This window comes from Mirounga leonina, unplaced genomic scaffold (assembly GCF_011800145.1).
Source record: "Mirounga leonina isolate KUSES-001 unplaced genomic scaffold, KU_Mleo_1.0 Mir_177, whole genome shotgun sequence".
Lineage (NCBI taxonomy): Eukaryota > Metazoa > Chordata > Mammalia > Carnivora > Phocidae > Mirounga > Mirounga leonina.
The window spans coordinates 524,102-536,199 of NW_023270459.1; the positions used below are offsets into that span (position 1 = coordinate 524,102).

Here is a 12,098-nt window from a genome sequence, read left to right on the forward strand (position 1 = left end):
TGCCTTCAGCTCAGGTCATGATCATGGAGTCCCAGGATCGAGTCCCACATCAGGCTCCCTGCTCAGCAGGGAATCTGCTTCTCCCTCTGACCCTCCCCCTTCTCATGCTCTCTCTCTTTCTCTCTCTCTCTCTCTCTCTCAAATAAATAAAAATCTTTAAAAAATAAAATAAAATAAAAGAACTCAGTGAGGGGTGCCTGGGTGGCTCAGTCATTAAGCGTCTGCCTTTGGCTCAGGTCATGATCCTACAGTCCTGGGATCGAGCCCCACATCCGGCTCCCTGCTCTGCGGGAAGCCCGCTTCTCCCTCTCCCACTCCCCCTGTTTGTGTTCCCTCTCTTGCTGTGTCTCTCTCTGTCAAATAAATAAATAAAATCTTAAAAAAAAAAAGAACTCAGCAAGGGGTGGTGGGGGAGTCGGGAAGCGGGGAGCATACAGATGAAAGAGGATGGGCCAGATGTTGATGGCTGTTTACTCTCCACATGGGGGGGGGGTCACTAACTGTTACTGCTACTTCTGGGTATATTTGAAATTTTTCGTAATGAAAAGATGTTAATCCCTAAGATAAATCACTTCTCCCCATCTCTACAACCATCACACTAGACCAAGCCACCCCCACCTCTCACCTGGATATAGCAGCGGCCTCCTGGTCCACCTATTTCTACCCTTTGCTCTCCTTACTCTTTGCCACAGGGCATCTGGAGTGACCTTCCGCTAACTCCCCCACCTCACTCACTCCGTCCAGCCATAATGATGGTCTGGCTCTTCCTCAAACACGCATGACCACAATCTACCTCAGGGTCTTTGCACTTGCTGATCCCTCCACCTGGAAAACCCTTCCCCCAAAACTTCACCCAACTCACCATCACTTCATTAGTGCCCACTACCCACTAGGTTAAGCCACAAATACAGTCCCACACGTCGCTGTCCCTATCCTGGCTGCAACCCATCCCACGGGGAGGGCAGTGGTGGGCAACTGGGAAGACCAGAAGGCAGGATGCCCTGCGCTCTGAGTCACCAAGGCCAGACCTGACAAGGGGTCCTAACACACATGAAGCATTTAGTACAGTGCCTGCCACCCAGGTGCCACCCAGTTATTGGCTATTGTGATTTGTCATGGGAAGGGGGCAGCTGATGGGCTGGAGGCGGCAGGTAGGAAGCTCGAGGGGGGAGGAGCGGCACCTGGGCTTGTCGGCTGCCCCGATCTGGCTGGCGATGCCATCCATCCAGGAGAGCAGGTCACGGGCCTGGCTGTGGAATCGCAGGGCATCGGCCGTGGAGCTGACATGCAGGCGGGCGTCCTCACAGGCAGTCAGCAGTTCCTTCCAGCCCTGCAGCACCTCCTGCTCCCGGCTGGCAATGGCCTCTGCGTGCTCCCCGGCATACACCGTCCGCAGCTGGGCTGCCCCCTCCTGGAGCTGCCGCACCTGCGGGGGATGCCAGGTCCAGCCCTGGGGCCCTCCATGGGGTCCAGGCTCTGCCCTTCTTCCCCCATCAGGGGGGCCCTCCATGGGGTCCAGGTTCCGCCCTCCTTCAATCGGCTGGCTGGGTGCCAGGAACCCGCACCCTCATGATCCCACAACTGTGTCCCTCTTATCGCTACCTACCGCCCAATTTCCTTCAGAATGGCTACTCAGTTCCTATTGGGTCTCCTGCTCAATTTCTATTGGTTCTGCCACGTGAGTTCTAGCAGACCCACTGCTCACTCTCTACTGGTTCAACCGCCTGATTTCTTTTGGAGTGACCGCCCTCTTTCTATCAGATCCACCACCTAATCACTATCAATCTCTCTGCCTGATTCCTAACAGTCATCTGGATGGTTCACATAAAGATGACTGTCCTGTTTCTGCCGTCCGCTGGACCGGAAGCCCAATTTCCCTCGGCCGTGGGAGTTCTATTACGCCCACAGCCTCATTTCCATCTGATTTCTCAGATCCGCCTCCCAATTCCTGTCAGATCCACAGCCTGATTTCTATTAGCTCTGTTGCCGTGTCCATTACTTTCCACCCCCATCAAATTTCTTGCAGGAAAGTCATATGATTTCCATCAGAGACCTGCTATCTAATTTCTATCTGCCTCACCGCCAAATTTCTCTGAAGCCTCTGAAATTTCCTTTAGGCTCTCCATCTGGGTTTGGGTAAGATTCCCTTCACAGTTTCTAGGAGAACCCCTGCCCAGTCTCCACTGGAAACACTGTCTCATTTCTATCAGACATACTCCGCCACCTTTTCTGGACACTGTCTGACTTCTAGGCACCGTGCAATCAGTGGGTTTTCTACCTGCCCCATCATCTCGCTTCTGCCTGTTCCCTGGTCTGTTTTCACCTGCTCCACTGTCTAATTTCCACCCGCTCTACAGCCACATTTTTGCCTGCTCTGCTGCCCAACACACCTTGGCCACGCTGTCCAGGCCCTCCCACCTGCCCACCTGGGACACGAGGAGCTGCAGGTCATGCTCAAAGGCGCGCAGGGTCCGCTGCATGGAACTGGCGCTGGGTCTCGGCTCAGGCGGGGCGGTCAGGCGGGGCAGTCGCCTCCGCTTCTCCTCAATCTGTCCCTGAAGCTCTCGGGCGTCGCTGAAGAACTTATGCAGCTCCCGAGAGGCAGCCAGCAGCTGGGCCCGAGTGCCCATAAGCTCCAGCAGCTCAGCCCAGGCCTCATTCAGCCCGTCCTTCCACTCGGCCATGGTGGCCGCCGCCGTGTGGCCGCACTCAATCAGCTCATCCACCATCTGGTTCACGGCCGCCAGCCGCTCCCGCCCTGCAGTGCCCGTCTCATTGGCGAACTCTGAGAATTTCTCCTGCAGCACCTGCCCCCGGGAATACGGCATGGGCAAAGGTCCTGCGCACACAAGCCCCCTCCAGTCCACCATCTTGTAGCAGGTAAGAGTAACAATAATCATGCTGGCGATGACCGGCATGATGAAAAGTAATACCTAACCCTACAGGAGCACTTACTCTGTAGCGATCACAGCAACAACAAGCAAACAACCAGATGATAGCAACTAACACTTCCTCTGTTAGGCACTGTGTGTGCTGAGTATTGTCCTAAGCGCTTTACGCTAGGGCGACTCTTCGGGCTCACAGAAGAGCCAGGCGGTGGGGGCTGTTGTTATCCTCACATTACAGCTAGGGAAACCGAGGCCCGGAGAACCTTAGTAGCATACACAGTAGCCACCGGTACCCATAGTATTACCAACGACGCTCACCGTGACGTGCTCGAGGTCTTGGCCGAGCTCAGGCGAGCCAGCCACCACCTCCTTCTCGGCGATCCAGTGCTCGAGCTCGTCCACCTGGCGGCTGAGCTGGTACAGCCAGTATTGCTGCTCCAGGCCCACCCTGCGCTCCTCCCCCAGTTCTTTGAGCGCCACGTACAGACGGTCCACTTGAGACTGCCGCCGGCTGATCTGCTCGCTGATGGGGGACAGGGAGGGGCAGGGGCAGAGCCCCCTGAGACTTCCAGGACAGAGCTGTGACCCCCTGACACCCCCCTCTCGGGGCAAGGCTGTGTGTCCTCTGAACCTTCAGCCGGAGTAGTATCTGCTCAGACTCCTTCGCGGGGGCCTCTGTTTTCTGCAAGGCTTGGATTCAGTGAACCCAATACTTGCAGCTGAGCACTCCGGGAAAAACTTTGCTTCCCTAAGCTTGACAAGTTCACTGCTCCCTCTTCCCCCAGCCTCTCTGTGGTCCCTCTCCCCGCCCCTCCAGGGACCTGGGTGGGGCTGCTGACTCCCTACGTGGGTCCCCAGCCAACCCACCTCACCTCCAGGCCGTCTCCTGGCTCTGGAGGACAGAGGTCTAGCCCTGTGCCCTCTCTCAGGTCTCACCCCTAGCCCAGGACTCCCAGATATGGCCCCTACTCCTGGCCTCAGGGAGGCCCCATGCCTGGCCACCCGGGAGGTATCAGGCTATGCCCAATCACAGCACTCCGAGCTTTTCTGTCCTCCCAGACACTGGGTAGGAAGAGGACCCTTCCCTGTCCTGAGCTCTTCCTTCTCTCCTCAGTCTGAGACATCACCTCCCACCCCTACACTGAAATCCCAATACCCGTGGCCCCACCCTCTCAACCATCCCTGGGCACTGCCCCTCCATTCACCGCCCCACCCACACGCTGAAATCCCAAGGCTCCAGCTCTTGGCAGTGAGCGCCCCTCCCACCCCAATGTCCACTTCGGGCTGTGTCCCAATTTCCAATAGTGAAGCTTCAGATCCTTCCGGATCATTCCTTAAGAACTGGCCCCGCCCCCCCGGCCCCAATCCCACCCCGCCCTCCCGCCCACCTGTCCGGGTGCCCCATCTCCAACAGCGCCCGGCACTGGCGCGACAGCTGCGCGATGCTTTCCTCGTAGTTCTCCACGCCCTGTTCCAGCTGCAGGTGCTTCTTGAGCAGCTGCAGGGTGCTCTGTTCGTCCTGGGGGCACATGGCGCCCGCGATGAGGCGGCAGCGGCCGGCCCCGGGCTCCAGCGCCCCCCGGCCCCCCCCACCCCCCGGCCCGGGCGCACCTTGCCCTTGTCCTCACTCATCATGAGCAGCTCCTGCTCGCCCAGCCACGCCTCCACCTCGGCCACGTCGAAGTAGTACTGCTCCACCTGGAAGGCGGCGTCCAGCACCTGCTGCCGCCGCTCGGCCGCCTCCCGCAGTCCGGCCCAAGCGCCCTGCAGCTGCTCCTGGCCGTGGCGCACGGCCTCCGCCTCCGGGCTGCGCAGCGATGCCAGCGCGCCCGCGCGCTCCAGCACCTCCTCCAGCCGCGGCCCGTGCGCCTGGATCTCCCGCCGCAGGCCCTGGGGGCGGGAGGTGGGGGTGGGGGTGGAGAGGGGCGCTCCAAGGCCCGGCGGGGGGCCTCGGGCGCCTCGGAGACTCGCACAGCCCACCGACGTAATCAGAAGCCGCCGCAGATCGCCCCCCGCCCCCCGCCTTAGGCACCGCTTAGGCAGTTTGCCGTTCCTCGCTCGCTCACACCCCCATGTTGCCGGTGGGAAAACGGGCACCGAGAGGCGCAGTTCATCGCCGGGGAACAAGCAGTTAGTAAGGGGGCCACACAGGACACAGGCTCCCGACACTGTACTCTCAACCAAGACGCCTGGTGGTGTAAGATACCCCCTAATGGCCGAAACAGGCTGAGAATCAGGCTGCTGGGGGCAGTGGGTGTAGAACTCACGTGCAGTGAGGTGTGCACATCTTCTGGGTACAGGTCAACATATTTACACGTGGGTACGCCGCGTATCCAGGGCAGGATATGGAACACTTCCATCAGCCCCGAGGGTTCCCTCAACCAGCTCTGTGGTTGGTGCACACCTTACTTAGCTTCTCCTGTGCCTCAGTTTCCTCGACTTGCAAATGGAGGTGATAATAGGTGACCCTGAGCGCCTGCCACCTGCCAGGCACTTGGCTAAGCAAGGGCTTTGCAGGATGTGGCCACTCATCCAGTCCTCGCTGCAGCTCCAGTTCTCTGTCTCACTTTACAGACGGGGAAACTGAGGCACGGAGAGGTTGGGGAACTTGCCAACTTCCCATGGCTGGGGGTGGCGTGCTTAAGGTCCACCTCGTGGGGCTGTTGTACCCTGGAGCACTCAGAACTGTGCCCGGCACGTAGTAGGTGCTCAGTCAATACGATAATACAGTAACTGTATTATATAATAGTTATATATATTATAATATATATATTATATAATACAATATATAATACAGTAACTGCTGTTACTCTTCTGGCTCCGGGCCATCCGGGGCATCCAGTGCTCCTGTGCACGCACAGTGGAGCTCCCCCAGGGTTAAGCATGAACTGCACTTGATTGCTTCCCTCAACCGTGAAAAGGATGGGCCAGTTCTACTTGTCCCCAACACTGTCAACAGTCGAGTGTTTTCTGGTGTGCCTGGGTGGCTCAGTCTGTTAAGCGTCTGCCTTCCACTCAGGTCATGACCTCAGGGTCCTGGGATCAAGTCCATACTCAGCGCGGAGTCTGCTTGTCCTTCTCCTTCTGCCCCTCTCCGCCCCCTGCTCGTGCGCATGCGCATGCACTCTCTCTCTCAAATAAATACATAAAATTTAAAAAAATACAGCCAAGAGTGTTTTCATCAGAATAGAAAAGCGAAAGCTAAAAAACCCCCTCCAGCCTCTTAAAGAACTCCAGCTAGGGCAGCATGGTCAAAAACCTTTGAGAATCATTTGTAAGCCCACCTCCCCACCATCCTTCAGTGCCCATTCTCCCAACTCATATTTTTTGGTAAAGGGGAGTAATGAGAATACCCATCTGATAGGGTTATTGTGGGGATTAAATTTAAAAAGCCTACGTACAACCTCCTATGACCGTACCTGGCACACAGTAAGTCTTCAGTCAACGTGTAATTAGTAGTAGTAGTATTCCTCTCTCATGTGTCTTACACTGGGCTTCGGTGAAGGAGTTGCTTTGTCCAGAAAGTTCCTCTGCTAAGTGATTTGAAAACCACTGCTCTAGAGCAGCTCTACTTGTTTAGATGTGGAACTGAGGCCCAGGAGGTGAACAGAGATCCAGAGATCTTAGGGGCTCAAGAGCTCCCCCACCATGAGTAAAGTGGACACCATTAGGAGTCTGCGCTCTTTCGCTGATCATCTCTGTCCTTTCTCCCTATGGGTGCTTTGAGTTCCTACTTGTTGTTGCTTTTCTTTTTCCTTGTCCAATAAGCCATTCGCCTTACTGTTACTCATGGCACCCTGACTTTCCTCTGGGGAACCCCCTTGTCTCCCTTCTCAGCCCATGTAATTAAGTGAAGGCTGACTCCATCTGCAGGTTCCAATAGTGGGCCCTGAGTCCAGACCAGGCCAACAGAACAGTTTAAATCCCTGGCCACCATGATTAGTTAGGGATGGGCACGTGATTCAAGCTGAGCCAATGAGAGTTATCCCTGGGACTTGCTGAAATTATTGAGAAAGAGAAATTCTCTTCTCTCAAGTGGAATGTACACTTGAATCTGTTGGAGGTCTTTTACCATCAGGAGAGGAGAGAGTTGGCCTGAGAACAAAGTTAACACAGAAACACACACACACACACACACACACACAATGGAGTTATGAGATTCATGACATCATGGAAGTACCTGGATGCATCTATACCTGCTGTCCACACTCTTCTCAATCACAACAGCCAACAAATTTTGGCTTTAACCACTTTGAGCTGTTTTCTCTCACGTGTTTCCAAATGTGTCCTACCCCACATCCTCACCCTAGCTCTGCTCACCTGGTTCTTTTTGATGTACTGCTGGACAGCCTGCAAACCACTGCCTCGCTCCGTCTGCATGGCCAGTGGCAGTCGCTCCTGGACCCATGCCTGGGGAGGATGCAGGGAGCAAGTCAAGGGGAGAATGCACCCAAGGACCCCTGCACCCCAATTAAACTGTAAGCCACCTTTATAGGATCTAAGACCCTTCCTCACCAAAGAACCTGGTCACCTCTCTTCAGCCTCCTCTCTCGCTGCACTGTTTTGCTGTCTGCACTCAAGCCAGGTTCAGGCTTACTTACCTCTGTCCTTGGCACGGGCAGGTCTTGCGTCCTGCAATTCCCTCAGCAGGATCATGGGGACTCTTCCTTCATGTCCCAACTCAAGACATCCCCTTCTCTAGGAAATCCTCCCTGACTTTGGACCTTGGCCAGTTGCCTCCTCTGAGCTCCCACAGCCTCCTAAACGCCCTCATCACAGCCCTAATCACCCTGGGTTATCACTGGAGATAAGTCCATTTTCCCCTTTGGACTCTTGAGCCCTCTATGGGCAGGAATGGGGTCTGTCTTGGTCCCCCCTGTGACCCCAGCATCATCCAAGTACAGAGCTAGGCCCATAAGGATCAAGCGAATGAGCAAATCAGTGAGAAGGAATGAATGAGCAAATCAGGAAGCGAGTGACTGGATTAGGAAATGAATGAATGAGGGGCGAGTGAATAAATGAATAGCAATAAATCAGTGGAGGAAGGAATAAAGATGAGTCAATGAATAACTAAATGGCTTCATGAATAAATCAATGAATGAATGAAAGTGAGTAAATGCGAAAAAGCGAAGGAATGAATGAGTGGATAAGTGAACGAGTGAATGAGTACGGGAAGGCCTGGACGACTGAGTCTAGCAGCAGGTCAGTGGGAAGGTCTCCCAGCCAGCTCCGCCCTTGAACTCGCCAAGGTCCCACGGCCCCGCCCCCACTCCCAACCTCCACGCCCCCGCCGGCCCGCCGGCTCTCCCGTGGCCTCCCATCCCGCCCCAGCCGCGCAACCATCTCCTCCCCGTTACCCCGGCCCGCCCCAGTCCCCGCGCCAGTCCTCACCAGCTCGTCGTCGAGGTCGTGCGCCACCTGGTGCAGCTCCTTAGAGGCGAGCAGCAGGCGGCGGCGCTCCTGCAACGGCTCGAGCAGGCGCACCAGGCGCTCGCCCACCGCGTTCTGCCGCTCGCCCACCAGCTCCTTGCTGGCCGGCTCCAGTGGCAGGGCGGCGGTCTGCGCCTGCAACTCTCCCACCTCGCGGTACCACTCCTCCACCTGCGACTCCATCGACTGTGGGGACAGGAGCAGAGTCAACAGGCTCCACCCTCCCTCCCAATCCGCTGTGGCTCCCCAGTACCTTTATGGTGACAGCCAAACCCTTCCGCAAGGGGTTCACTCGGCCCCTGCTCAATCCCCTCCGGAAGCGCTAGGCTCCTCACGATAACCGCCACACACTACACTAGTTCCTGCCTCAGGGCCTTTGCCTTTGTTATTCCCTCTAACAGGCATGCTCTTCCTTGTCAATTAGATTTCAGCTCATACATTACCTTCTAAAAGAGGCTTACCTGGCCCCCTGAGCTAAAGCGGCCCATTCACTCATTCATTCTCAGAACCAGCCTTCAAATTTGGTGATATCCCCCTTTTACAAAGGTGGAAACTGAAGCCCAGAGAAGTTAGGTAATTTGTCCAAAGAGCCAACCTTTCCAAATGTCATAAATATAAAGTTATAGTGATTTATTTTTTTTTAAAGATTTTTGTGTATTTATTTTGAGACAGAGAGAATGAGATACAGAGAGCATGAGAGGGAGGAGGGTCAGAGGGAGAAGCAGACTCCCTGCCGAGCAGGGAGCCCCATGTGGGACTCGATCCCGGGACTCCAGGATCATGACCTGAGCCAAAGGCAGTCGCTTAACCAACTGAGCCACCCAGGCGCCCCAAAGTTATAGTGATTTAAATAGTTGGTATGCCATAGGGACAGACAGAAAGTGCAAAAGCAGACCCAAATACACTGGAGAATTCATACATTTTATAGATGCCATTTCAAATCCCCAAGGAAAAGATGGATTATTCAACGAGTGGTCATGGGCCAACTGGCTAACCAATTTAGCTGGATCCCTTCCTTGCTCTTTATGCTGAAAACAATTCCAGATGGATTAAAGACTTAAATGGAATAAGTAAATCCATAAGGCACAGAAGAAAACCTGGGCAAATGCTTTTATAATCTTAGGATGGAGAAAATCTTTCCAAGAAAAAAAAAATCATAAAGGGAAAGATTTATAAATTTGGCCACATAAAATACTTTTTTTGCATCAGCCAAAATTTCTAGATGTATTTAGAAGGCAAATGACAGCCTGAAAAAAATATTTAACATAACACATATTATTAGAACAAGGAGCTAGTTTCTTTGACAATCAAAGAATTTCCTTTATCCTGCTTCCTCTGTCTCCACTTACCACCATCAGCCAATACTGTCTTTACTTGTGGCTTTTTTATTGGTCTCCTGTTTCTGGAGTGGGAGCTTCATGAGGGCAGGGTTTGTGTCAGTTGACCTCTGTATTCCTGAGCGCCTAGAACAGTGTCTGGCATGTAATAGGTCTTCGGTTGTGATTTGATCAATGCACAAATGAATGTCACTGGCAAAGAAAAAGACTGCCCCCATGTGAACAGGCACCTCTCGGAGTGAACAGGCCACACACAGAAATAAAAGTAAGCACATGGAAGAGATGCCTAGTCCCACTAATCAGCAGGAAAATACACATTAAAACAAGGTACCCTTTCTTATTCACCAGATTGGCAACCATGTAAAAGACAGATAATATTTATTATTGGCAAAGATGCAAGATGGGTACATTCAGCCGCTGTCGGCCGGTGGTGGTGTAAATTAGCAGAGCCTTTTTGGAAGGCAATTTGGCAGATCCTATCAAAATGCAAAAAAGTTCATATGCTTTGACCCAGCACTTGCACTTCCACTTCTAGGAATATAACTAAAGAAATACTGGCACATGTGCATAAAGATGTTCGCCCAAGGATCACGTTGTAGCAGAGTTTATAACGGGAAACAACTGAAAGCAAACATGACGCCCATCAAGAGTGAAACGGTTAAACAAATCCACATCAGTATGGAATAATGGCCAAGACTTGCTGTTAAGAGAAAAAAACAACTTAGTACATTTGGATATATTTGTCATGGGTCGCACATGCATAAAAACTCCCTGGAGTAAACAAGAAATTAATCACAGATGGTACCTATGGGCGGGGGATGAGAACTCAGTGAATGGGGACGGGGGTGAAGGAGAGACTTGTCACATAGGATTTTTTTATAAAGCGTTTGATGTCTGAGCCATAAAATGTAATTTTTAAAATTTTTAAATTAAACATTAAAAATTAAAAATATTCAAAATCCACACAGGTAGCTAGTAAATGCACAGAAAGAGGTCTAGAAGGATGCACACGAAATCATAACGGAGGTTCCTTTCGGGGTGTGGGAATGGGAGGTACGGTTAAGGGAGACTTTATGTTTCACTGAAGACTTCTACGTTAGTAAGATCTTTAACCAAAAGAATATATTTGCGTATTACTTGTGTGACTCCAAACAGATGGGGGAAAGCCATAAAAGAAAACAACATTACAATAATGAAATTAAGTGGTAACAGATTAGAGCAAATGACTGCAACTCAACAGTCAAAACCCAAGAACCAAGTGAATACTGTTGTTGCAAGGTTCTGTAGCGCAGAACTGTTAGTTTTGCCAGCCCACCGTCCATGCCTTCTCTGCAGCACCTCCTACGCCCCTCTCAGACCCGAGCTCCGGGCGACTAAAAAAACCAACAGCTCCAAGTGTGGTCGGTCACACGAGCCAAACTAGCCAATCAGAACACTGAAACCATCCTGACCACGGGGACTGGGTAAGAGATAGCGTGTGACCTAAGATCAGCCAAGGAAAGCCCTTCCCACTTTTTAAACTTATTTATTTATTTTTTATCTTTTTTTTTTTAAGGATTTTTTTTTTTAATTTATTTATTTGAGAGAGAGTGAGAGAGAGAGAAAGTGCACAAGAGTGGGGAGCGGGAGAGGGAGAAGCAGACTCCCTGCTGAGCAGGTAGCCCGATGCGGGACTCGATCCCGGAACTCCAGGATCATGACCTGAGCCGAAGGCAGTCGCTTAACCAACTGAGCCACCCAGGCGCCCTATTTATTTTTTTTAAGTAGACTCCACACCCAGTGTGGAAGCCCATCTGGGGTTTGAACTCACCACCTGAGCTCAAGACCTGAGCTGAGATGAAGAGTTGTACATTTAACCCACCACCTGAGCTCAAGACCTGAGCTGAGATGAAGAGTTGTACATTTAACCCACCTGAGCCACCCAGGCGCCCCAAACCCTTCCCACTTTTGCAGAAAATGTATGTGAACTCAGGAGGGTACTCGCCATTGGGTTCCTCAGTAGGTAGAACATGGGCCTGGGGTGGGGGTCGGGGGGCACCTTGCCACCAACTTGCCAACTTGCTCCCGACAGTGAGGCCAACAGAGAGGAAAGCAGGGCCCAGAAACGGAGACAGATTGCTGAGGACATAATTTGAGAAACTGATCCAGCCATGCCTGAAGCCGCCTACCCCCTGGGTTTTGCAGCAACGTGAGCCAAGAACCGCCCATCAGCTAAGTCAATGTGGGTTGAAGTACTATGAACTGCACCCCAAAGAGTCCCAGCTGATACAGTTCACAATCTGTAGGAGTCATGAAAATGGATAAAAATCAAACGTTGTTAACAAGCCAAAATCATATAAAAGGAAATTTCAAAAGGCACAATCACAAGCTGCAGAAATCAAAGAAAATAGTCACTCCAAAACCTTTTTCACTAGGAAAATCATTGCAGCAATGTGTAGAAAAT

The 12,098-nt window shown here is 52.5% G+C and overlaps 1 protein-coding gene across 1 annotated transcript in view; it reads right to left on the bottom strand.

The window, feature by feature from the left end:
• SPTBN4 (spectrin beta, non-erythrocytic 4) overlaps positions 1–12,098 on the bottom strand; it is a 71,436-nt gene that overhangs the window by 8,914 nt on the left and 50,424 nt on the right. The window contains exons 20-26 of the mRNA XM_035023330.1: positions 8,280–8,504; positions 7,209–7,298; positions 4,500–4,778; positions 4,277–4,407; positions 3,207–3,411; positions 2,427–2,807; positions 1,182–1,426 (exon numbers count right to left, since the gene is read on the bottom strand). Coding sequence (XP_034879221.1) covers positions 1,182–1,426; positions 2,427–2,807; positions 3,207–3,411; positions 4,277–4,407; positions 4,500–4,778; positions 7,209–7,298; positions 8,280–8,504 — 1,556 coding nt within the window. The remainder of the gene's footprint in view (positions 1–1,181; positions 1,427–2,426; positions 2,808–3,206; positions 3,412–4,276; positions 4,408–4,499; positions 4,779–7,208; positions 7,299–8,279; positions 8,505–12,098) is intronic.